The sequence below is a fragment of the Leptosomus discolor genome, chromosome 6 (assembly GCF_034619465.1).
Source record: "Leptosomus discolor isolate bLepDis1 chromosome 6, bLepDis1.hap2, whole genome shotgun sequence".
In the NCBI taxonomy this organism is placed as follows: Eukaryota; Metazoa; Chordata; class Aves; order Leptosomiformes; family Leptosomidae; genus Leptosomus; species Leptosomus discolor.
In genome coordinates this window covers 4,091,775-4,119,426 of record NC_141396.1, presented here as the reverse complement: position 1 = coordinate 4,119,426, position 27,652 = coordinate 4,091,775, and the positions used below count along the sequence as shown (strand labels likewise).

Here is a 27,652-nt window from a genome sequence, read left to right as displayed (position 1 = left end):
AATCATTCGCCGGGCGAGAAGGTGCACTTCATGGGAGACAAAGAAGATGATCCCACCACACAGCACAGGAAAGATGTGCATGAGAGCTGATTTTATCCTTTGCAGGAACAGCTTACAGGAGGTTTGTTCGCCTTGTGGGTCTTCCCCGCTATGGGGGGTAAGTCAGCAAAGCAGCTCAGCTGCGGTCATTGTCCCCTGGCCACCCCAGGCCAGTCGCTCCGCCTGGGCATGGCCCTGCAGGCAGCAGCAGAGCCGGGGGAACAACCAGCTGGTTCTGACCTTCTCCTTGGGTTATAATTCCTGAACCTTACCGAGCCCAATTTTTTTCTGTTTTTTCTTTTTTACTACATATTGGAAAAGACTGTTTCTACCTCGGGCAGGAGTTAGTGGTCATGACTGCATTAAGAAGACAGAGCTCTGTATGTAACATCCTAGGAAAAGTACTGAAAAGAAACTCACTCCTGTTTCAACCCATATTCCTTAACTAATATATTTTATCGTTTTTAACACTGTTGTAAAGCTGTCTCCCCAGATACACCAGCAAAACGAAGAAGGATCCCACCCTGTGCTTGCAGCCGCCTTCCCTGAGGAGCCTGCTCAGGAACGGGGTGACGCAGGGCCCAGCACCATCTCCTGCCCTGACGTCTTCTCTCTGAGTCACCTGCAAGGCTGCTCGCTCAGCTGGAAGAAAAAAACAACCCATAAACCTCCCCGCCGCCCCAAGAAACCTCAATCTCTTTATCCAACTTCTCTGAAAAAAAGATTTTAGAGATGCCACACAATACAGGGCTTTTTAGCTATTTGTGCCCTCGAGCCATGCATTAATACAGCTGAGACTAAGCTGGATTGAGGGAATTTTAAATTGGTGTATTGGACAACACAAAGTCTATCGAAAAAAAAAAAGCAAAATAAAAGCACTCCAAAAAGAAAAAAGGAAACACTCAACACAAAACTGGATTGTAAGCTGAAGATTGCATGAGGTCAGGGTGAACGTACAAAACCTCTCACTGGAAATGTTATTAATAATAGCATCTTGTCTCCTGTGACACAGGAAGCACACTGATTAATAACAACACACTGATTAGTAACAAACTCACAAATCTATCGTTTAATTGGGTTTTTTTTTTTTTAGACCGAGGGAAGAAATTGGTGGTCAGGGCAGAGAACTCTGCGTTTTAAACTCACCCTTTTTAAACCTTCTGACTTTGCACCTTTGTAAAGCCTTACTAGCCTCCCACTACTAACTACGGTATGCTGAGAGCATCCTGGCGTTGCAAAAGGGCACTGTAGGTATTTCGGAAAGAAATAAGACATGTCCCTACACTTAGGAAGACTTCTCAGGTGTGCCAACGAACACGCTTTTGAAACTGCATGTAGAAATCTTGACTCCATGTATACGGTTGTCAGGTTTCTACTAGTAAACTTCAAGCCAGAAAAAAGTCTTTTGTAATTCAGCGGTATTAACTCTTTCTTAAAATGTCCAAATCAAATTAAAAAAAATGAGATACTTTTTGTGAGTTGCTTTTAAAATCAGGTCTTTCAAATATCTGTTAAATCTCCTGAAAATTAAATTCATTTTATTTTTAACGTAATGTGCAATTGTGGAGATCTAAAGAAAAGCATGTGGTCCCCAAAAGCACGTGTGTTTTTCTAACTACACAAGTTGGTCTCATAAAAGATATTATCTCTCCCTGCCAACCTTGCCTGGCTTCAGTTTTCCCGGCCAAATAAAGATAACACAAAATGTTTAATGATTAACTTCCATGTTCTCTACTTCCCCCCTTTATCAGGCTTTTCCTGGCCACGAGCATTCCCACCTTGTTTCAAAACACGGGCCACAGGTCTGGGGGCTGGAGGCACTAACCTGCAGGCAGCGCCGGGGACCTCAGCCCCAGCCTCCACACACCTTCTCCTGATGGATCACCACCTCGACAGCCTCGGGACCTGAATGGGGCTGGAACAACCCAAAACTCTTCCAGAAAGATCTCAGATATCATCAGAGACGTGACTTCTTTTGCTACAGTGGCAGGAAGCTCTGAGCAAGGACCGGGGTGGCAGCTGCGGTGCCTCTGGCCACTCCACCTCACCCCCCCTGGTCCTCTCAAGGCTTTTGGAGGCTGAATCAAACCCCTCCAGAGCTTTCCAGCAGGGCTGTTCTTGGGCCCTGGATGAGGAACGGGCAAGATCACACCTAACATTTTTTTCTCATCCCTGACCCTAACAACATTCTCCTCCGATTACTGATAAACCACAGCCACACGTGTTGCATCTTTAACTAAGACAGTGGACCAAGCAACGCCTACTAAGCACCATCACTAACTTTGATGCCAAAAGAACCTCTTCACCCTCAGACACTGCATCTGTCATCACCCTGTCGAGGGTTTCTGCATGCGTTTTTCCTGCACGCCCAGGGTGGGCTCGAGTCAAGGCTAGGTTAAACTCTCCTGGTTTTGCAAATCCTGCCCTTGTAGCTGCTTTATCTCCACCCCTCCCGCACCAGCTGGAGGGCACTCAGCCCGGTCAACTGCACGCAAGCGCCTTCTGGTTTATGGAAACCATGTTCAATGTCCAAATATTGCACGTTTCCTTGAATAATAAGAGTCAAAACCTTCCTAATTTATCACCAGTGTTTAAAATAGCATCACTAACCCTCACAAGTAATGACAGATGAAAAATTTATCTTAAAACAGACCTATTTAAGCCGTGATAATCTAGAAAAATCTTTGCTGGTCTGCTACATCTTTGAGCAGAAGAAATACACGCTCCCTGGGTTTTGTACCAAAACAAAAATGAACGTTGGCAGAGCAAGCAAAATCATCTACAAATACAAATCAACCTTTTCTCCTTGTGAGCCAGAGTAGCCCAAGGGATAACGGCACGATCATGCTTCTGATGTATTTATACAGCACATTTCATCTTCATTAATCTAGATAACACACTGGCAGATTCTTATTTTTCGATTCCAAGAACGATGAGCTATTCCTGTGCTACGGCAGTTCAACGCCCACCTCTCCCCTGACCACACGGGGCCCCATGGAGGTCTCTGAGCACCACCCTGGAGCACCACGGGCGCCTCCTTCCTACCCTCCCACCGCCTTGGGAAGGGGCCATGGTGCTGCAGCCCTGGCTTGCCCCAGCTCCAGGCTGTGTCCCAGCTCCAGGCTGTGTCCCAGCAGCCCCCGACGTTCACCACACTCATTTGGTCACAGCGTGGGGCACGAAGGACCTCACCCAAGCATGGGGCAGCCCTGCCCTCGCCTTCCCCGGCTCTGACGCGTGGCTTTTCTCATGGGGGCAACCTCAGCCATGCAACAAGAGCTGAAGGAGGGAGCTCAGGATGCTGGAATACAGCACTCCTGCAAGGATCTGTGTTTTCTCTCTTGTGTCTTGTGAGCTGACATTTTGGTCAATAATTTTCATATTTCAGGTGTCTTATTTTCTTGTGCACGCAAAGGATAGCCTCACTGCAACTGCTGGGAGGCGCTTCCTACAGACATCCTCAGCACATTAAGAGGCAAACAAAATCCAAACTGTAGAGAAACTGACTGCTCTTGAAACCACGTTAAAGCATAATGGGCTGAAAATGTCTTCATTTTTATGTCTTTTCACTATCACAGAGAAGAAAGGCAGCGGTGATGTCGGTAAGCACAGGCTATAGGTTTACCTAATAAGGTATACTGAAGATAGTGAAAAATACTTCAGATTTGCCTACAGTTATAAAACCGTAAATCACACTGAGCAGTATCACTGCAGTAAGCCATTTTCCTTTAACAGTTTTCTATATTTTATCAGTTCAATAAACCCCATCACCTATCAGCCTAAGAGCTCTAGTTATACACCCTATAGTTAGTCTCAATTAAATGATTTTTTTTTTTTTTTTTAGTTTTAAAATTGTGCCACAAACCCACCAGAAGAGCGAGGTATGGCAAAATGAACTAATCAGATTTCACTTCTTTCTTGGGAAGGAGGTGGGGGGGAGGAAGGGAGAGTCTTGCACTGAAGTTTCAGAAAGTTGACAAGATTTCCCGCCTTGCAGGACAGAAAGCTAGCAAAAATGGATGCTGATGCACCATACCCCCGTTTACACGTTTATACACTTGATTACATCATACGGATTACAAAACCTATCAAATGAATCAAGTGTGCTGAGAAAACTCCCTGGGATCTCAAAAAAGAAGGCTCCTGCAGCAACAACGATTTTACGTAGTGCCTGTGTCCTAGGGGAACCCAAAGCCCCTCACACATTAGCGGCCACTGACATGAAACCACCCCGCCGGCTGTAATCAAGAGGTACAGGCTACGTGGCAAAGAAGTGAAGTAAGACACGGTATTCATCAAGAAACGCAGCAAAACAAGCACTTTACGATTTCACACACAAATATGTCTGTGTTTTCATGGTTCATTCCACAAATACCCAAGAGGTAAACTGTACAGTGCTCAGCGTAATCTAGTCCTCTAATTAATACCTTTGATAGCACAAAGAAAAACCCAATATTGTGAATAAATCTGTTACACATGGCCAGCTGACTTGCTTAAGAATACTTAACAACACAGACGTGGCTTCATAATTATCCCCAAACCTCTTTCCATTTAGTGGCATTACTTTGAGCATGAGTTTTCCCAAACCTCTCCTGGGTTCTCAGCCCAACCAATGGGTCACCTTCCTTGACCTGTTGCCCTGTCTCTGCAAGCAGACAAATTCTGTGTCTACATGCTTCCCTGAAATCCTCTTCCTTCAGAAGGAAAAAAAGAAGGTGATTCTTCTGCAGAAGCTTGTCAGAAGCTGCTCTCAGCAGAGAGATCACCTACAAGAAGATACGCAGATCTCAGCCACAGGGTCTGCAAAAGATTTCCTGAGTTTTCAAAACCAAGCTATTTTGTGGCTCCTTGGAAGGAGAAGACGTTGAGAGAGGTGCACTGAAGCAGATCCCTCTCAATGTCTTGTTCAAGGTCCAGCCAACTGACATCGATGGGTTTCAAGACTATTTTTTTTTGCTTTGTATGTAATGCAAGGGTCACAATTCCTGAAGGAGTTCTCTTCGAGCTCGCATCGAATGAGCATGATGGATCTTCTGTATCCAACACAGCCACGCTGGTGTGCCCTGCAGGGGCCCTGCAGGAAGAGCGGGAGAGGACACTGCGCAGACACCCACGACAGAAACACCCTCTTCTGCCTCCTTACTTCGGACTGCGCTGGTGAACCGTGCTGGCTGCCAGCAGTAGGTCCACAGCGCGCACCAGGACTCCTCCCTGGCATGTGCCTGGGTTCAAGCATTCAGCCGACGTGAGGCTCCTTCGCCGGTTCTGCCTCTGTCAGGCACACGAACAAAAAAACCCAGTTGCTACTTCCTTGCGATTCACATGAGGAGAGCCTGGAGTCAATGGGTTCAGTGTGGGGATCATTCAAACCAGCTGCGGCCAGTGAAAAGAATCCATTCTTCATTCCTGCGACCAGGCTTGCTAGAAAGTAGGGAGCAAATGTTCCACCCAAAATAGTTTTGGTCTGAGCACAAGAGAAGCTATTGGCAACAACAACATTGAAAGAAAGAATGTCTTAGCATCAGGCTCAGATGCCTTGCAAATGTATTTTGTATCCTCTACCCCAAATTGTATTTCTTTCTGCCTGTAACAGACTCCACGCTTTAAACCAGCGCTGGCAGATTGCTGAGTGTCTTTATTTTGGCTAGTCGAGAGCTCCCTTCCATATGGGACCTATCTGGGATGGAAAGCAGACCTACTGGGATGGAGAGCCCAACCCCGGCTGAGCACCAGGCCACCGCGCGGCCCCCCACAGCGAAGCCAAGTCATGCAGGAGTCCTGGGCAAAGGGTGCAAATTGGGCAGCTCCTTGGCTGCTCCCCTTTCCCCGGAGCGGCCAGGCAGGGGTGTGGGTGTATTCCCCTGTGCTGGCCGTGCAGCGCAGTCCCTACGCGATGCCGGGTGTGCTCTCCTGCCCCAGCTTCCCACTCCACCCCAGACTGATGGGGCAGAGCAGGCTTTGGGCAAACCCTCCTCCATGCTGTACGCTCCCATCACCATCCCTCCACGCACCCAGTTTCGCCAGCACGAGGACTGTATCGCGCCAAGCGCCACTTTTCTCGAAGAGCTATAAACCGCCACAGCAACCAGGTGTGACCGGCTGGGTCTTTGCGGTTTATTTTTAACCTACAGCAAATCCGCAAAGCAGAAGGTGCTGCTGCGGCTAGGGATGCAAAGGTAGAGTAGCGGACACGAGGAGCTCCCTCCGGGTGAGCGACCAGGCCTGATCTGAGCAACTTCCTCTGGGTTGACTGGCACGAGCAATTAATCGTGACGCGGTGCGTATGTTCCGAATTTTGTGTACTTCAGGAACGACACAAGAAGAAGTTACTGTGCTTCGCTGTGAAATATCAAAAGCACTGAACTGCAATGCATTAACATGGCATTGTCTTCAGGACTCTCGCCCAGCTCACGGCTGACAAGAGGAGCTGGCACACAGGCAGCAAGAAGTGCCCATACTCCTTCCTCGCGTACCCGGGTACTTTCGCACGGCGCAACAGCGCACGTGAATACTTCTCCATCCTCTTCCTACGGTTATCAGCGCAGCCTGAACGAAGGACAATGCCCGTTAACAAAAGACACAAAAGAAGATAACCACCAAGATAAAAAAGATTTGCATTTACTAATGTCACAATACAAAGGAAACGATAAACCCCTGCAAGCCAAGTTTCTAATTTGGTCTTAATCTCACTGGGCGTAGCTGCACCAGTGCTGGCTGCCTCTCAGTCCCGGTCTCCTTTCCACTGGTCAGGACAAGCCTTTTCCCAAATCACAACAGCTGGCTGGAGCAACCCTCCACCTCCTCTTTCTTGCTACAACTTTCCCTTAGAGCATGATGACTTTTAAATCCTTTCAGGCTCAAAGCCCAGTAAGCAGTAAAGCCCAGCATAAACTGATATTTATTTCTCATAACTGATTTTTTTTTTTCATATAAGAATCCAACAGGAAAATAACCTCAGCAGTATTTGCGTAGCCAGGGGTGGATTTGAAGCTCTGACAAAAAGCATGTGCTGCATGCGGCAGCGCTTGGTGCGGCACGCCTGCTTCTTAGCAGAGTTGAAGGAAGAGCCTGCCCTGAGCCAAAGCTCCTATCTTCCTTCAGCTGTAGCACGGGCTGACTTAAGATCTTTTGGGAAGCTGGAAACTTTGGTACGGACAAAGAACTCAAACGAACAGCCACAACGGCTGCAGAGTGGGTTCCTTAATTAGAAAGTTGGCCGTGTTCGTAAGGAGGAGGAAAACAACGGTACAGACAGCCAAGGCAAAGAGCAAGTAAAAACTGAAGCACATGCAGCTCTGCAGAAAACAGAAACCAGCTCTATCAGCACACCCCCCCCCCCCCCCCGCCCCCCCGAATCCTCCAAAACCACTTGTAATTATTAGGCTGAAAATCAAGCGTGGTCGTGCCGCTGAATCAGAGCAGTACAAGCCGGCAAATACGACTTGGCCTTAATTAATACATTTTGACAAGGCTCAAAACACTCCCCAGGCGACTTAAGACACTGTAAAAAAATCAAGGAACTGACAGTTTTTGACCTCAAGATGTCAAATACAGAACTGCTGTCTAGTTTTGACGAGCTGTCACTCTATCCCCCGGACATCCCTACTGCAGCTAAACATTTCACGTCATGGGCTGCAACCACACAACGTGGTCCACGGGACTACCAGCACGTTCTCAGAGCATCAGTCAACCCAGTGGCCACCGCACCCCAGAATCCCCGTCGGTACAGGCGGTGGTGGTGGTCTTCCCAGCCCTCTGCCCTGCTCTGGCACTGGGAGAGTACAGAGACACCCACATGTCGCTGCTCGCTTGCTGGCCAGGTTTGCCCGGCTGTCCTCGTGGAGACCCGGTGTGCTGCTGCAGAAGAACTAGCGAGCCGTGTAGCAAACCGAAAATACTAACCAGGAAGGTTGTGTGCTTTTTTAAACAGCAGATCAGACCTGAAAGCAGGAGAAACTCTCTAAAAAGAGACATTTCAGACCGTGCACATGTCTCAAGGCAGCACAGGGTACATCCTGACAGAGAGATTATTACTCTACAGAAAAGTGAAGAAAACCCCAGGTAGAGGAACTGCAGCTTTCCCCTGAGCTGGTTGCTCGTGGGTTCTGTCAATCCACCCAGCACCTGACACCTGCGATCAGAAAGAAGCTGGTACCTGTCGTGCTGAGACAATCAAGCATCTCACTATGGAAATTCAAACGGCCGGTGCCAAAACAGCGCTCCCGGGGAAGAGGCAGCTGCGCCGTGCGTCTGGAGAGACCGGGAAGGCAAAAGGAGAAAACACTTCTTGGCTGCAGCAAAAAAACAACATACTGATGCCTCTCCTAAGCACAAGACTCCGGCCAAGGAGAAACATGGGTCGTGGACAGTTTCCAGGGGTGCACTCGAGATGCTCGTGCTGTGATTGAACGTGAGGCTGTGGCCTCCCAGGGCTGCGCACGCTCCTTGCCATGGCGGGCTGCCACCCTGGGTGACTGAGCACGGAGTGTTCGTGGTTTTCTGCTTCAAACCAGCTGCCCGAATGCAACGAAACGCCAGTGTCTGACGCGAGGGAGGCTGATGGGCATGGCTGCGGCCATGAGAGCGATGGCAAAAGGAAGGCTGAGTCTTCCAAGAGTGGCTCCAAAAAGAGGATCGCAGAGGACACCCTCATGATCCTCTTCCACACAGGAGATGAAAAAGAATCATCCCAAACCAGGCAGGGAGAGGTGCAGCTCCTCGGAGGGTCTCTGCCCCGAACACCTCTGCAGCAGGAATGTGGCCGTCGCCCCAGGAGACCTGCAAAATTACCTCCCAGCTGATGCCCAGAAGCTCCGTGTGGCTTGATACAAAGCAGCAAAGCACAGGTTACACACTCCGTTTATGAGAAAATTCATCTTAAACAACATGGAGTGAAATCTTGGATCTACGAACCAGTTTTAAAAAAACTCAACAATTTTAACTTGCTATTTTGCCAAATCCTGGTTGAAAATCATTGCTCAGACCCCAAGGGCTCACGACCCACATACCAGACACGGCACTGCTCTATTCGGATGGACTCGAGTCAGAGGATTTCTAACACCATGAAGGGTAAAAGCTAGAGGCAAACAAACACAAGCACGTACCTACGCCAACTGGAGAGGAGGAGCATACAAAAAATTCGAAACACAAACATTTTGTGAATGTTACCGGCAGCGTTGTTCCCAAGCGTGGAATACTTTCCTAGAAACTGGCTACCTTTAGGGCACTGTCTGTCCCGCTGCTGTATTTTGGTTGGCTTACTGTTGCTGATTCCAGTATTTTCTCCTTTCTTCTGCTCTCCTACCTTCTTCCTTCCTCTCCCGCTTCTCCAGATGTGCTTGCACCAAAGGAAAGCTGTTCCTTTTGACCCTGCGGGGTGGTTTCCAGCCTGGCCTACGCTCAGCCTGGTTGCTGCCTGGGCTGTCCGGCATGTCTCAGTACGTCCTCCTTGTTCAGTACTGCGGTGCTTTGGCTACGTGCCTCACGAATGGATTAAACAAACAAATAGGTAAGAGGCACTCAGGTACTCAGCATGCCGAGTAACTTCCCAGAGTGTGAGTAGAGCAAACTGGAGATTCCCCAGGAAACTGTCCCAGTATGCAGAGTACGGCCAGATTCTCCCCGTCACAGGGGGCACTGCAAAGAGGAGGCACCTATTCTTGGCACCTGCTGCAGACAATCCACGACCAAACCATAAAGCCACCAAAAGCAAGACAAGAATTGCATTGCAAACTGCTTATCTTCTCAAGTCCAGCTTCTGCTCCGGAGCCTGAGGGCTCTGGGAGGAGTGCAGGAGGCTTTTCAGAAGGAGTTAAAGCAGCACTCTTCCTTACCGGCATCTGACGCCTCTTCCTTCCTGGAGCAAAAGCGGCTCGCTGTCCCCCTGGGAGAATGGTGGAGCATCTCCTTTGGCTCTCGCTACGGGCTCTGCAACTTCCCCTGCTGTAAACCGGCTGCATCACACGGCTCTGCACTGTGCAAAACCTCTCAAGCACCAAGCCTCGTAGGAGCCAATGTTGTTTCTCCCAGTCCTTCTGTGAGATCTGCTTTCCATATGTCTCTGCCGATGTGTTTGCCTTCTTCACGACTGTGAAAGACCAGTCTCCCCCTCTGCTGATCCTACCCCTCTCCCTGCCTCAGCCCGCCTGCTGGCTGCACACGGATGCACGTGCATGGGTACCGAGCGGTCGGGTTCACTTTTCCCAGCACCACTCTTCACTCCAGTGCCACCCCTACTAAGGACCTGACACTGTGGATGTGAGCTGTCTCCAACCTCTGCCCAAGCAGTCCCACCGCTGTACTGGGGACAGAGCCACAGTAGGACGGGAACTCCCTTTGAATTTCCCAGGACGAAGCATTATTGTGTAGATGAGGCGCGTAGTGACATGGTTTAGTGGTGGACTTGGCAGTGTCAGGTTAATGGTTGGACCTGATGATCCTAAAGGTCTTTTCCAACCTAAATGATTCTATGATTCTACCACCACGAAACAACTACCAAGAGAGAAAAATCCAGTTTTTCTGTTACACAGAGTAAGCACAAGTTACAAAAAGTCTTATTACTACCAACTTCCCAAGCTCCTTCTTTTCCATTTGTCACCTTAGAAGAACAGGATTGTCAAATGGATCTGCTATGGATTTCTCTTACACACCTTTCACAGCTGCAAATCCTTTACATGGTGACTTTTACTTAGCAAAGCACCTGTTTTTCACCCCAAGCACTACCTTCCCTCTGACAAACCTCTCTGTTTACAACCTGAAACTTTATAATATTCAGCCATGGACAAATTCATTATCTCCACACACTTTTGTCGTGTCAATGTTGCACAATTGCCATTTCTCTTTCCCCCTCTCAACTGCTACCACGATCCTCCTTGCTGTTAGCTTTCACAAGTGACCTGCTTTGGTTTACTGTAGCCCATAATGTCACTAACCTTAAAACGATCCCAAAATACAGGCAGTCAGATAGGCCAGTTCTGATGTCTTCTGCCACTTCTGAGGACCTTCTTCAAACCACTCTGTAAACAGTGTGTCCCACCTCCTGCTGCCACAGCATGTCCCATCTCCTCACCCGGGGTCCTTTTCTCTGGGGCAGCCAGGGACTCTCCCACGACTTCCCACCTGCTTCCAGCTAGAAGTCCTCTTCTGCTTCATTCTCAGAGATCTAAAAGCCTCGGGTATTTTCCCTTTCTGCTTTAATCACCTCTAACTCTGAAGCACTTTTCCTGTTTCAGGAGACCTGGATGCTCTTTGCAGCCACCTTCCACCCCTCCGTACGCTTTCAGATTTCCACACTAATGCTCCACGCTTCGTGTAGTTCAATCAAGTTTAAAGTGTCAGGTTTTGCTCTTTGCACAGCTACCACTCCACGGTGCCTCCTGAAGCATGTATGGCAACCCAGCCGTTTGTAAGGGTCAAGATGCCACAAGAGTTTATCCATTATTTTTGTACAGCACCCTCTCTACAGCAGAGCACAGTGGGTCCATACCTATAAATCATTTTTTTTTCTTGAGTGCATCGCGGTGAGCTAGTCGGACTAGCTCATCAACAGGAGCAGGGGCCAGCCCAACACTTCGCAGTTTTAGGCTGAGTAAACCAAAAACGTGCTAAGTTGCCTAATCAGACTGAGAAGAGGAATATTATGATTTCACGTAAAACTGAACCATCAGAAATTAAGAAAACATTCAACCATATGCACAACTAAACCACTTTTAAATGGCAAATGTCCAAACCAGCACAATAGCTCTTAACACACAGCCAGTACCGCACCTCAAAGCCAGGCTGACCGCGCAAAAACAACCGAAAACTAAGTACTCCAGTGCCGATCGGTACTACATTTAAAAGCAATTTGAGCTTTAATAATTCAGTAGAATTTAATTTGATGGCAGTAAGAAAGGTGGAATTTTTTTTTTTTTTTTCCAAAGCATGACGTGGATGGATATCCTATCTCTGTAAGGTACACCCCAATTTGCAACCAGTGCTGGGCATGGGGCCAAACGCACACACACAGACACACAGAGACACACACAGAGACACACACACACAGACACACACAGAGACACACACACAGACACACACAGAGACACACAGACACACACAGAGACACACAGACACATACACACAGACTCACAGACACACACACAGACAAAGCCCCAGCATTCGCCGGATCAGGCTCACAAACCGCAGATACTGAGATCAAGCAAGAAATCCTCCAGCAGATTTAACACACAAAGTTTGAAACCAAGCCACATTACCGATACTTATTTCACCCGTACGTCCTCTACTGGAATTTTGTTTCAGAAATTTGCAATTGCAAACTTGCAAGTGTTCAGTGGAATTCCTTTTTTATGTCTTGCTTCAGACTGTTAATAACAGTTCCAGCGCTAATGACCTAACTGCTGAATGTACAGAGGAAAAACAGCACTTCATGAAATATTGATACGGACTTGGAAATTTGACAATTATCTCCAGAGCTCCTTGGTAAAATCTGAAGGCAAATAAATAGCAAACATTTCCTGTACTCATTAAAATACTGAAAAACAGAGAAAGAAACCTACTCATTATCCATTTGACAAATATAACCTATTATTTTTAATAATGCACGGGCATTCAATGCGTGAAATTTACAGCTTCTCTTGCTTAAAGAAACCCTGGGTTTTGTAGACCTAATTTTAAGAAATACAATAAAAGTAAGTTACGTGGAGCTGGTGGCTTTTGCAGGAGAGGGTAAAATCCTTCTTCTATTGAAATCAATGGCAAAACAACCATTTTTTAGATGGAAGCACAACTTTCACTCACTGCCCTATTTCGGACGCTGCTTATCCAGAAAGAAATTCTCCAAAAATTCGAAATATTAATCTCATTGGCCTTTCTCACGCAAGCATCGGAAACAGAAAACTGGAGTAAAAAAGAAATGATGAGCCAGAGCGTGGGGCTGCTAGTCCACAAGACACATCTCTGGATCTTACCCATCACCTTGCCAGGCTTGTCCTGTGGCAAGGCATGGGTGATGCCACAGCGCTACTCGGGAGCCTGAGCTTTTAAGGTGAACGGCAACTGCGGAGAACGCCTTCCCCTGCCAAATAAATACGAATCATAAGGGGAAAACTTCCAGTGCAGAGCGTGACAGGTTGCTCGGCACTGCATTACAGTGCAATCATCAGCGTTATTACAGTAATTCTGCTTTCTGGACCTTTTAGCCCTGACTGCGGATGAAACAGAACCACAACCGCTGCAAACAAGAATGAAACGGGCATTTAAGATTCTTAAGCCAAATGGTTCAGCTGGTAAGATAACAACTTCCATTCTTAGGCAGGCCCGCTCAACATGAGCAAGCATTCAAAGACAGGGAAAGCTTGAGATGAATAGGAATTGCAATTGCTGGTGAGGTGGGATAGCTAAAGCCACGTTTCAGCTTTCCTGATTACTTCAGTGTCCCAACAGGTCAGTCTAGATACTGAGAAGCAATCTGCTGTCCTCACTGAATTCTTTCATCTTTCACAATACGTAGTAATCAAGATTCCTTTCATTGACAAAGCAAAATATATGCACTTGCATGAACTACTGTACTATTTGAATACTCAGTTAAAACTTTATAATAAAGCATTCAGAGGAAGGCAGAGAACACAACAAATGACTGCATGTGACATTACCGTTCCTGTTTTTTTTTTTTTCCCTCTGTGGGTAGCAGTGGGAGACTCCAATAAGAGCCTGGACCATCATTAAAAAAGGCTGATAATCTACAGGGTCAGTAAAGGAGCGTGCAGGAGGCAGCTTGAAACTGCTCAGGGATTGGCAGTGTTAGAACAAGCATCAGGAAAGGTGTCAGGGTTACAAAGACCAGCAAAGAAGTCAACGGGGCATCGTCAGGTTCTTGCATCCCACCACCCCATGATTCCCAATACGGCTCCTTGGCACAGAGGTAACGCACCGCGAGATACCACCTTCAGATCTGAAAAATACATGCTGAACATTTCAAGGGGACCTCAGTTTTGATCCTCTTTTTCTGACTTTTTTCATTGCAAGTGTATCCTAAATTATTACTTATCATTGTGTCTGCTCCCTAAGCAAAGCCAAGTCCTATGAGGAGCGGCTGAGGGAACTGGGGTTGTGCAGCCTGGAGAAGAGGAGGCTGAGGGGAGACCTTAGCGCTCCCTGCAACTGCCTGAGAGGAGGTTGGAGTGAGGTGGGGTCGGTCTGTTCTCCCAGTAACAAGTGACAGGACAAGAGGAAATGGCCTCAAGTTGCATCGGGAAGGTTTAGATTTAACATACGGAAAAATTTCTGTACTGAAAGAGCGGTCAAACATTGGAACAGGCTGCCCAGGGCAGCGGTGGAGTCATCATCCCTGGAGGTGTTAAAAAAACGTGTAGATGTGGCACTTTGGGACATGGTTTAGTGGGCACGGTGGTGTGGGGCGGACGGCTGGACTTGATGATCTCAGAGGTCTATTCCAACCTTAATGATTCTGTGATTCTATATGATTTACTTGCCAAGTCAGTACGACAACCTAGGATATAATAAATTGCTTGATAACCAAAACAAGACATTTCTGGCAAACAAAGAAGACTCCGCAAAAGCACTGATCCACATGGATAACGACTGATACACTGATTAGACTTTTGAGAGTTTTTCTGCCCATTTTCACGTGTATATGTACCTGCATATATAAATAAAACATGAGAATGCCATCTTGGATGTTCATGTGAGTATTTGCCAAGGATCTCCACCGGCTCCAACTGTTCAGGTAAGCCCTGCTGGTTTCCTTCTTACAGTGACAACCTGCTTATCTCTCGGATTACAGAGCCTTAAACCACCCTCCTCCCAGCGACTATAACGCTTTTGGGAGCTGCAGGGAGAGTACTGTACTCTCGCTTTTCTCCCAGCCCCTCCCTGGCCACCTCTGCTTCCATGTGCAAGATGTAGTGAGAGGCCATTTCCTTCGGCCACCCTACGCTTGGTGGTTGAGAGGCACCCCCAGAGTCCCGGGAGGGAACGCTGCAGGAGGGAAGGGACCACAAGGCTCCACCACTGACCCCATGACTGGCAGAGATGGCACCGTTCAAACTTGGGGCACGCTGCTCGTGCACCTGGCAGCGGGGTCTGCAGACACTCCTTGCAAACAAAAAAATGAAATTTATGCCTGGAAAATGTCTTCCAAACTACCCAAGGCCTGGAGCCATCCCACTGGGGAAGCGAACGGCAGCAGCCTCGCAGCTGGGAAGCCCCCCCCCCCACGGAGAGGGGCACAGGGTGGCCCCGCGCAGGCAGAGCTAGGGCTGTGTTATGTCGTGCCATGGGACCCACGTTTAAGCCGATTGTTGGCCTCGACACCCTTTGCACTGGGGGAGAGGGTGGAGGAAGGAAAGCCAGGCACTAATCCGCTCCATCTGCTCCGGAGCAGCTAATTGGATTGTGAGTGCACAAGGCAAGGGCCCCGGACGGGGTGCGGGTGGTCAGGCCCAGGCACTCAGAAACCTCCTATTTCGCTAAACAAAGCTGCTCTAGTGCAGAGGACCAAAGAGAGCTCTGGCCAAACCCTTCCCAAGGACGCACTGAGGCAGGGCATGGCTGCCCAGCACCTCTACACCGCAGAGGTGGAACTAAATATTGGAAAAACAGCACATGTGAATCTCACCCCCCCTGAAGTATCAAATACCTTTAACAAAACACTAGAAACAGCGGACAGAAAAGATTAAAAATTAGCTTTCTTTACCAAAAGCCAGTGGAATTGGTGTTAACGTCAGGTTTTATTTAGGTGCAAAAGTCAAAAGCTCATCTGCGAGTTGCTATTTATAACCCTTACTAATATATGTCCTACGTCTGCAACATTTATTCTACATCAGTGGCTTAATGATGTTGGTCTTCTGCTTTTTAAGGATTCAGCTCGGCACCTACTTTGCCTTCAAAAATAACAGACAATTCAGTTGTGCAGCATTTTCATTAAACTGGTCTGTAGCGTAATGCTATGAGAAAGACAAGGAGAAGAAATATAAATAATGTTTTACACAATAATGATCAGAAACCTTTAAAATTTTTTCCCTCTGTGAACACCAAGTTTGTAGCTATGGAAACTACTTAGGAGAAAGCTAAAAAAATGTCAGCAAATATAGTCAAAGAATGATCTGGATATATGAAAGTCCTAACAATGATAGAGAATTACAGACACAGGGTAAAAGGAAAAGTGTAAATTGAAGATGACAACGCTTGTGCAACTGGCAACATGTTCTCCTCCGACAGGCCAAATTCATTTTTATTGCCACGGCACTAAAGTCAATGAATTGCAACTGGAATGAGTTTGACACTTTATATTGCTTTTGATAAAACCATTATAAAAGGCGTATTTCAACCTTTAAAAAAGTATTTTAAAAGCGTCTTCTCCGCAATCAGTAAATCGTGTGTGCACATTGGCCAAGATAGCCAATATTTTATCAAGGTAATATTCAGCACCTCTCTCACACGCTCTATTCTCCAGCCTTTTACCCCACTAATGCGAGCAGTTCTAATGACTTCAATTTTAAGATCCCCACACGATACACATCAGCACACCCTTCTGCCCAGCTGAGGTTGGTGAGCGTCCTTGTGAGCCTTCCAAAGCCTCTCCCAAAGCCCTTGGGTATTTCCAGCAAGCACCCTTATCATTTTGCATATTAATGCCTTGCAAACGATGCTGTGGCCATCAGGACAGCAGTCACCAGCAAGACATGTCTCCTTATTTCAGTCAGGCATTTTTGTATGGACCTTACAGTCCCAGTTAAAATCATTAGTCCATGGTTGTGCCAGTGAATGTCGCGCGGACTTACTCTACCTGGAAAACCACGCTAGCTGGGAATGGCTCCAAGGACCTGCGATGGTCTGTCAGGTCAATGTGCAAATTCAATCAGATTTATTCAGTACACGGAGCTTCTTTGGTGCTGTTTCAGTCTGGATTGTTAATTGAGCTGCCTCACATGTATACATTGTGATTACACGCTAAATCTGTACAGAAAACATAGTGAAGGGAACCTGAAGTTGATTTCTGAACTGACCGCTACACGGTACATAGGGCAAAGAACAAACCAACATCACCAAATGCTCATGAAATTCATATTGTGGATGAAATATCACCAGTAATCTCCCTCTGCCCATAGAAAGCCATGACAATTTCAATGCAGCACTCTTAAAGGAATGGAGAAACGTTGCTCTTTCAGCCATCCTTGAACAACCATCAAGGCTCTTGCTCCTGACTACGCCCTCTCCTTCTCGGGGGCTGCCCACACGAAGAGCGCTTCAGCCTGCAACCGGTGCGCAGTTAACACAATTTTTATCTGTCACAGGGTGGAAAATACCAATAAGAAGAATCACAATCGAGTGTTAAACAGTGTAAGCAGAGCTGAGCTAATCACAGTGAAAGGCATTTCTAGCTGGGCTCTAAGCTGATAAAACCAAAGATGAGTCTCCTTCGCACTGGAGAGAACTGCTTGTCCAAGGAAGGCAGCTACCCTCAGCCTGGCTGTCCCAGCTCAGGAAAAGGTCAGGCTTTTAACCAAATCTTGCAGCCAAGTAATTCAGCTCCTCGTTCCTTATGACACCTACCTGACTTGTACGGGGCAGCCCTGTTCCTCACCCCTGCAGGAAGCATCTCCCCTCTGTGATCATTTGCTTTCATATCTTCATATGTAAATTAGAGTTGGAAAAACCATCGAAGACACATATTTGCAATGAATCCCTGCTCCTCATGGGAGCTCCCTAAGTCCATCATCAGAAACAGAAATCTGGACCGACCCCTCATCTGGGAGAGGTCCAGGCTAGCTACAAAAACACGAGACTTCTTATCAGGCAACTGCTTTAAGACTGAAACATTGAATAAAACCCCACAAATCGAGTAATCTAACAGAAATACCAGCAAACACAGTAATTTGAAGATGCACCATTTTGGAGGTGGAGCTCCAGTAATCTGATCAGTGACCGTTAGACGCGGTTTGCCCTTACCAGCTTTGCTGACCCACACTATTTATTTCCCGGCATTACCACCCACTTCAGCACGAGGCTGGCCACAAACCCGCTCTGGCAGCAGAGCGCCCGCCGACATGGGTTTGTCGCTCGGGCTTTGCAGGGTTTCTTTTTCCTGCTTGCCACCGAGAACTCGCTGCGTGCGCTCCCTGTGACGCTAGGGATGGCGAGGCTGCAGGAGCAGCCGGCTCTGACGACGTTTCTCCCCAGGGAAGCTGTTCCCGACGGCTTCACGCACAAGGTCTCGGTGATGCAGAGAGCAGCAGAGCTGTGGTTGGGGAGTTCCCGGGTCGGGAAGCCAACTTGGCTCCGGAAACATCGCCCTCGGCTTCTACACCCTGCTCACTCTGCCGCCACAGCAACGGGCTTATTCACCACCTTCTCGTCATACAACTCTGCAGCTCCCAGGAAGGGCAATTGATCTAACTTCTTCTTCATAATTATTTTATGAAATGCCAAGAAGTTGCAGCAATAAATCTCATTGCTGAATCTCCCGTATCTAACCATACTGAGGCAAGGGGCCCACAAGCATGGGGGGCAGGCCCTTATCCCTGCCTGGGATGCTGTCCCTACCATCGGAAATAAAGGGCAGGAGAAGATGCCTTCCTCCTGTGAGCCCTCTGCCCAAACTCCGAAGTAAAGGGTAGCTGTGCAGAATCCGCATGGAGTGCCAAAGCTCAGCGCAAAGAAACAACTCACTGTAGAAGGAGTACGCTACACAGTCCAACAAGACTTCAAAAATAACCCCAACGGTTTATTTTAAACCCCTATCCATATAAGAAGCTTCAAAACACCACTGGACTGTAACACACATTTTATAACCCTCTGCTGACTGAGAAGACATTAACCTATACTGACAGAAAATACTTGCAGCCATTTAGAGACAGAGTTTAATACTGAACTTGCTTTCACCTTGCAGCTCAAGCATCCACGGCCAAAGCTACAGCCAGGAGAAGGCTCGTCGCTCCTAAAAACACATCCTGTCTCTTCCTGCTGGCAAATACAATGTTCCTGGATTTAGTCAAGTTTCTGTCACCCGCTCAATGTTTCAAAACATCTTAAAGATATTTGTAATATTCACTTATCGCCTCGCGTGTTAAGTGTGAACACTCGTTAGCAATGGTGTTCCTTGCAGAGTAATTCCTCAACACAGCTCGAACACCTACAAACCGCCACGCCTTCCATTTTTAATCCGTCTCCTGCCATTTGCCATGTGTCTTACCTTGGCTTCTACTTTTAAAGTATAGTTTAACAGGAAGAAAACCTCTCAGGCTATTTGGAAAATAAAAAAGGGAAATAAATAAAAATGAAGACAATTTTACAGGTCCTACTTCAGCTAAACCTTTCAGGGACTTCAATGAGAAGATAATCTTTCTGTGATTATGGCCAAACCCTCTCGTTGCTTAGCAACACATAATTAAGGAATATGTTTTCAGATCCGCTTTGCAAGCTGGCCATTATCAGATGAAATTACTGGAGCAACAAATGTCATCCTCATGCAAATGAGTTGGTCGTAGGCAAAAAATAAAAAAAAAGGGGGCTGAGTAGCGAGAAAGAGCGCAGCAGCACCGAAATGCTGCCGGCTTCCTCGCGTTGCGCACCGGTAATTCCTTTAAAGGGAAGGGATAATACCTGGATTTTTAGGGAATGGGGTTTGCGGCTTATACACGAGACCCACAGAAGGAGGGGGTCGTTTCTCGCAGCTCCCGACGCGTGTGCTCGGGAGGGCCCTCACCCCAGGGCTTTCACGGCATCGGTCCTGACCGGCTCAAACCGACGCACCGCAAATAAACGAACGTGTTTGTGTTCCCCGCATTAGGCCAGTTTGTCTTTTTTTCAGGCTTTGGGAAATTGTTTATTTAAAAATGCTGCCTGGATGGACTACTTTGGCGTCTGAGCCTTGTCAACACAGAACGCGTTGCCTAATATTTAAGCATTTTTTAGAAACCAATACATGACACCAGTTACATAAAGGACGCGCACCGCGTGACAGAAACGGTATCTAACCGTGTCATTATGGTAAGCCAGGGAAAGGGGTGCGCCGAGCGTCTGCATTTTGACAACTTTATCTTTTCCACTCACAAAATCATTCTTTATTTAGATTCCTGTGGAATGGCATCACCGGTTTGGCACCGTCTCCATGCCTATAAATGGTATCCTTTTATTAAAGCTTTGTGCGTGTACGCTGGTACGGCACATTGTTCGAGGCTTGTTTGCATGGGAGTTCGGCTGAACTGCACAGGGAGAAAATTCCCTGCTCGTAGAGTCACTACCAGGAAAAAAAAAACCAACATTTTGAGGGATTTCTTTCCCCATTTTTCAAACACGTCACACCACAAATGAATGGATTTGCCACATTTCCTCGGACTTAGCAGCGTGGTTTTGGGGATTAGTTTCTGTCAGGCTCTCAGTGTTATCATCAATGTACATCTCCAGAGTGGAGGAGTGGAGCCTGCTGAGCTTATCCAGCTTTACATCTGAGCAGGCGAGGGCCTGAGCACTTCTAGAAGGGGAAGGCAAGATGAGGAGCCACCATTCATTTTTATTGTTCTAGTGCTTAATGACAGGCTTTTAGTTTTAAGCACAGACCTATTACTTTAACAGCTATATCACTTCACTTACAAGCATCTCTAGAAGGAAATCAAGGGTTTTATTTTGTATGCCTGATAAAACAGCAAATTAATAATAAGAACAAAAGACTTAGGTAATGGCCAAAGGTAAGTCGATTCTCGAATAACACCATTACCTATCTGATGAATTTAGTCAAAACAATGCTAACCATTTCCTCGGAGAAACACATTTGCGCCTGATAACAGCGGTAAAAAGTCAATCTGCAGCAAACCCTGTAGTCCTAATTGCTCAGCCAGCGCAGTATCTAATCTCCCATTCTCTACAAACAACAGCAATGGCAAGATTAACCCTGGAAGCATTATCTGAGATACCACTCACTTTTAACTGAAGTTGGCTAAACAAATAAAATATTTGGAATTTAACCGCAGAGCAAGAACCAGCATCTTTTGCTCTGCGTAGCCAGCGTGGCCCTGGAAGAAATCCTGTTTGCCTCCTCTTCTAAACAGGGAAGTGTCTAACATTTAGGCATGAAACCCCAATATATTTGACTGTGTTTTTTTTGTGGGTGGTAAAGTAAGCAACAACAAGGCAGTTCTAAACTACTATATGGGCTAAGACCCTTCGGAAATTACTTGGTTCAGGTGATGCCATGGTGGAGACGATGACAGGGGGCCCTGTGCGTCTGCTGAGCTTCGGGTACGGGGAGAGCTGGGCAGGGAAACTGGGTCCGGTGGGTGCCAGGCTGCCGTCCCCCGCTGCTCCCGGCCGGCGGAGGAGCTGCGGGCTGCCGTGCGGGCTGGGTGCTGGTGACGCCGCCGCCACCGTCCTCTCCCTCTTCATCAGCTCCATGGGGACAGTGTAGGTGGTGGGGTAGGCCGTTTTGGGGCTGGCGTGCGGGTTGGCCGTGGTCATGGGCATGCCAGCTGGAGCAGAGTAGGCAGAGGCTGGACGCGGGTGCGTGTTGCAAGGCAGGGGGGTGTTGTATCCAGAACTGGGGAGGAAGTGTGGCCCTGGAGGAGCCCCCACGGAGGGGGGGTAGGTGGTGGTCTCCAGCAGGTGCTGGGTCGGAGCGCTGGATGGCCGGCGGTGGATCTCCCCACCCCTCGGGGACAGCGGCTGCAGCGGAGGCAGGGACTGCGGGGCGGCCGGGCCATCTGCAGCGGGCCCTGAGCCGAGGGGTGCCCCGTAGTCGCCCGGCAGCTCGCTGCGGTGGCTGAAGCTGTTGGAGCGGGTCCTGGGGCGCAGCGCCCCGCTTCTCCGCTCCTGCCTCTGCAGCTGCATTTCCGCCTTGTAGTTGTGGGCGATGCGGGAGAGCACGCGGGCCTGCCCCAGGTTCGGCGCCACGGACTTGATGTCGTTCTCCTCCATCATGGCCAGCAGGTTCGGGGAGTCGAAGCCCTGCTGCAGGAGGGCAGCAAAGGTGCTCTCCGAGATGCCCTCTGCGCGCAGCAGCGCCACGAACTCGGGGTCGAAGCTCCTCTTCCCCTCCGGCCCGGGGAAGGTGGGGGGCACTGGTGGGTGGGAAGGGGTCGCAACCACCGCCTCATAGCTGTCGTAGGGGCCCTTGGTGCCGGCGCACTCCCGGCCTGACCCGTAGCCGCTGCTGGCACTGCCGGTGGGGTCCACCACCAGGCAGGTTGGGGCGGCCTGCCTGCCCCCCGACGGCTCAGGGGGCCGCTCTGTCCCATCGCCGTAGGCCTGCCTGCCGGGGAAGGCGGGCGGCTCCACCGCGTACCGCGGGCCGGGGGGCTCCGCACCGTACCGTGCCGGGGAGACATCCCTGCTGCGCATCCGCTGCCCATCCAGAGCCATCTTGGGGTCCCTGTAGAGGCGGGTGGCCTCCAGCGGGGCGGGCGGGCGCCCCGGGGCCTGGTCCCAGGACAGCCGGCTGCCGGGCGCCCCGTAGCTCGCCAGCGGCCTGCTCACCATGTGGTCACGGTAGCAGCGGGGGTCCTTGGGCGACCGAGCCGCCAGGGATGGGTCGCTGTAGTAATCCTGGGGCGGCAGGGAGGCCCGGCCCGCCATGGCCGCCTGCCGGTCGCAGTAGGCGAAGTCGGGGACGGAGCCCTTCCTGAGGGGCCCCGGCGCGAAGGTGGCATCCTGGTACGGGTACGCCTCTTGCTTCAGCTCTGCGCCGCCCTGCAAGATGATATCGTTCGCTCGTGGTGGCTCGTACCAGCCGCCCTCGCCGCCGTAGGTCAGGGAGCTCCTCCTGCCCGGCGGCCTTTGGTAGTCGAAGGTGTTCTCACCCTCCCAGTTGCCTTCATACCAGCCGGCAGCGTCCCAGCTCTGCGAACGGCCGATGTTGGGGTGCTTGCTGGGGATGGGCATCGCCACGAGGCTGCTTGGTCCTGCCGAAACGGAGAAGAGGAGGCGCTTTCCTTCTCAGCGCTTCTCCGGCGTGCATCAAAACCAGACCGCGCTCCGCCTGAGCCCTCCCGGGACTTCAGAAACCACTGACCGGCGGTTTTGCCTTTCAAAGCGTTGCCTGAATTATTAATTCTCCGAAACCTTAGCAGGGAAAGCATGCAGCGGCCGCTGCCACCCGCTCTCGCTCCAGGTCGGCGGAGGGAGAGACCCTTCCCGTGCGGTGCAGCCGCAGAAGAGGGCGGCCGCGCTCAGCCCAGATGCTTTATCCTCTGCCGCTGGGGAGGGCGCGCGCACATGGACAACTGGCCGAGCAGTGTGCGGGGATTAGGAGCTAAATAAAACTGCTAAAGCCCTCGCTCCATGTGACATCATTTTAGCCCGATGAAATCTCCCGCGTCGACCCAGCCAGCAACCTCAATGCAATTTCTCCCCGGGGAATAATTTTTTTTTTTTTTTTTTTAATGTTGTTTTTTTTTAAACACGTGTTTCACCCATTTCAGTTGTCTCCTTCCACGCCAGCTCAGGGCTCCCGTCCTCACGAGCACCCACCAGCAACGGGCAGCAAGATAACGGAACGTGCAGGTACCCGCTCATCCCCACACACAGGCATGTAAAAATAAAAAAAGAAAGCTTCAGTGTCAGCTCAATCTTAATCCACCCTGATGAAATGCTAATCCACTGCACACAGCTAAGGACAAATTAAATGGGAGCACGCAGGCGGGCCTAAAAAAAGGCCAATGCAAGATACTCAAGGATACAGGAGCGACGAGAAAGTAGTTAGGTATCTGTTTAACACTTTATGAATATTGTAATTTGCTTTGGAAATTACATTTTTTGTTGAAGTTTCAAATTAGCCATACTAACGAGGCTCCAAAAGGATTCTTTACATTATTATCGTAATACGCAAATCCTTTCATCATCCCAGGACAGAAAATTGTGGAGGTGTAATCTGGAATGTATAATTTTAAGACCCTAGCAGAGGTCACGGAAAAGGAGGGGAAGATCAAAGGATCTAAAGCCCGGTCTTACAAAGCAAAAAGGCATAGCAGACTTTCGCCCATTATCTCCCTCTTTCTTTGGGAAAACTACATGTTTATGAGATGGGAAAACACTCAGAAACATCAGACAAAACTCAATTTGTATCTAGCGGTATTTCAATATTCATATGGATTAAGCTTTTTTTTACACTTAGAGTAGGCAAAAGGATTTAGATGGAATCACACCACAGAAAATTGTTATTTGGGAATGTAATAAAAATTTCCATATATAGTCACCGTTTTCAGAGGAGATATTAAAATGGCTCCCCAAAACATGTATCTAAATTACCACATGCTGCTCACGCTCAAATATTCAGTTTTCAAAGAAGAACAGGTCAACCGTTACTTATTTTGCTAACCACTGCTAGTGAAGCAACATCTTCCTGTTTTAATTAAAAAAATTCAGACGGAAACGATTTTGCCTTTTTCTGCTGTGATCACAAATTTCTTCACCTCCAGCGTGCCCCTTCCAGGACGGACCCAGTAAAAGGAATAACAGTCACCTTCCTTGGTCTGTTTGCAAGACAGCTTGTGCATTTTTCCCGGCTAATCCACAATAAATGTTTAGTGCACTAGCCATCACATGGTAGACTATTGTGCTATTATGATAGCTAAATCACTAATACAGTCTAATGCTTATACTTGCCTATCATACTAATACCTCTGGGCTATATTTCTGACCCAAATACTGACAGGATCTTTGAGTAATCCCTAAATTTCTTTATTGCAGTAAATATTATAAATCCTCTTCAAACATTCTCTCCTCCAATTCCATCCCCAAGAACCGCAGTCTTTAAAATTATGCTGGATATTACACAGACATGCAAAACATGGGCCCCAAAAGATTATTTATGCAATTCTCAGAGAGTATCTGATTGGCATCGTATTGAATTAACTAACAAACTTAAGGCACATTGGAAAATTTCTTCTTTTGTGAGAGTCAAAATGGGAAGACACATTTGTGGCTTATAAATAAAGCAGAGAACATTTTAACAAACAAAAACATTTTATTACAACAACATTTTGCTAAAGAATAAAATGTATTCCCAACTGGATACACTGAGATCTGTGCCATTTGTTCTGAAGCAGCAGAAGAAAGCTACCAAAAATGTATACAAAAAAAAAAAATAAAATGCTGGTCTATAGATCAAGGGCATCTTCCACCATTGTCTTGAAAGAGATCACTAATAACCATAGCCACCATCTTAAGCCCTGGCTGACAATGGAGAGAAACACACCATAGAGAGATTGAATTTCAAAATGCTGATTCTGAACAACTGCAAGAGAAGTCAGAAGGGGGCTTTAAGCACTGACCACCTCCGAAAAAAAACCCAAAAGCTTTAACAAGCCCTTGGGTCGCATGACACACACACACACACAAAAGAAGAAACCTCGCCCAACCCAACAGATCTGTAGCTGGCGGCCCTGCCCTGCCCGGCTCCAGCGGACACATGGGTGACAGCAGGACCAGAAGACCCACCTCCAAACTCCCTTCAGCCCAAGCGCGGGAGCAGCCGCACCCCTGGGCTCCCAAAACCACCCACGCGCCGTAGCACCAGCCTGCCCTCGGAGGGGCACAACCTCGCAGGCCTGGGGCAAGGCCGTGCTCACCTCCCGCCCTCGTCGCAGGAGCCAGGACACTTTAACTTCAGACCTTCTGCTGGGAACACTCATGCATATGGATGATTTACCCCACACGCGCTGACCTCAATGGAACAGATTAACTATTCCTGTGCTCCGCGATAAGCAGAGGAAAACACCAGCAGGACCAGGGGCTGCAGGACTTGTGCTTTTCCCTGCAGCCACGGGGCAGATGTCCTCTTTGGAGGGCTCTGCTGGCCCCTCTTCTTGCTGACCAAGAGCCGCCACCAACCCACAGCCAGCGGGGAAGACGTGCCCAGGAGCCGTGGAGCTGGGCAGATTCCCATGCCACCACGGCTGCAGAGGAAATGTTACACCCCCAGTGAATCAAGACGTGAATAAGAAATTACCGGAATGAAATTATTTACGGATGAGCAGTAAGGGTCTTTTATTTTTCTTTTTTTTGGCACTCTTAAAGCAGCGCCTCTATCCAAATTCCTGTAACTCCGTAGCTGTTTCTGAACTCAGACCCAGGAGGCAGCAACGGCCAAGAGAGGATGTGGAGGCACCGGGGCACAACCCAACCGATCTCATCTGCGCTTCTTGGGAGCAGAGGAGGTGCTGGCATTCCCAACATGAGGGGGAGATGAAGGACTGTGGAACAGGCAGAAAATTTATTCTCCCTTTATCTTTTAATTCTAGAGGTATTTGGGGGGAAAAAACCCCCACACAAAAGCAAAAAGAAAAAGCTCATCAAGGGATTAAATGCTCTGGTATTTCAGATCACATGAAAAATACACAGTTTTGACTTAATACCCTGAGTTACAGTTTAGTGTTGATCTAATACACAGTAAATTTTGCTATGATACAACGACGACAGAAGAACTCTGCTCTGAAAAAAGGTAACAACAGAGTAGAAGAAAGGTGGGCGCATCGTTTGAACAGCACTTTGAGAAATGGATGGCATGAAGTCTGGTTCTGGAAACAACTCAGCCGTGGATATGAAACAAGTATCTTACACAGTGCTAGAAAGTGCTGTTTTCTTCCCATGAGGAGAGTCTGTTTTACACATCAACCCTACGATAAGAAATCAGGATGCTAAATCTGCAACACAACTGTGTAAACAAGATTTTTTTGGTGTCTGTAGCACTGACTCGGGAGGGGTTGGATGTGAAATTCAATTCACATTGATTTAAAACATTTCATTACAAATTTTCAAAGCAAGTTGTTGGGAAAACCACTCTGCGTAACACAATAGCGCAGGTTGGTTTTAGTTTTGCTTTTTATTATTTTAAATACTTTCCGATTACAAGCTTAAATCTTGTTTCTATTGGAAAAGAATGATTTTTAATGTAGCAAAATGTTGATGTTTTCTCCGAAATGATTTCCTTCTGGGAGAGAGTGGAACTGAAACAATGTAGTGAATACGCCAAATGTCATTGCTGGCAAACACTGCAAGGTGCATGAGGATTGGAAAGGCTATTTCTCTGTTAAAGGCAAAGGAATCCTACCCCCAGCAGTGAAAAATCCTCTAGAGAGCAAGTACATCTCGTGTCAAAGGAGAAAGCAGATATCAGGACGCACAGCCTTTATCATATCATAGATATATATACTTCGCTCTGCCACTGTCAGCGAGTAAATTGCTTAATTTCTTACTTGCAGACACACCTTCCATCACGAGGGCTATAATAATACATACCTATCACATTCAGATGGTGTTAAGATTCATCAGTGTTTGTCATATGTTCTCAGGCGACAAAGTACAAAGCTGGCGGTAGGATAAATGCTTCTGCCCTCACTGCCTGGGCTTTCAAGGACCGTGTGATTGTGCCTAATGACCCCCGAAGCTCAGGAAGCCTTTTCTGAACACTGTCCTCCTACGTTCAGCTTCCAGGACGCTGGGGAAGCAGAAATGAGCTGGCGCTGAACTATACTGTGGTATATACCACGGATGCTGTGGAGAGGAAAAGGGATAGCATGCACCGTGACTAACGCGTGAGCACACACACATGTGTCTGCACACAAATTAAAACCAAAAAAAAATTGGGAGAAGAAAAGCAGGAAGA

The 27,652-nt window shown here is 48.1% G+C and overlaps 1 protein-coding gene across 2 annotated transcripts in view; it reads right to left on the bottom strand.

Moving 5' to 3' along the window:
* CTBP2 (C-terminal binding protein 2) overlaps positions 1–27,652 on the bottom strand; it is a 61,421-nt gene that overhangs the window by 22,354 nt on the left and 11,415 nt on the right. The window contains exon 1 of one of the 2 annotated variants that reach the window (XM_086466474.1): positions 21,231–22,929. The exons of the other annotated variant lie outside the window; for it this stretch is intronic. Within the exon in view, the coding sequence (XP_086322600.1) occupies positions 21,231–22,929 (1,699 nt within the window). Of the gene's footprint in view, positions 1–21,230; positions 22,930–27,652 lie in introns of those variants that run through there. 2 annotated transcript variants of the gene reach the window in all.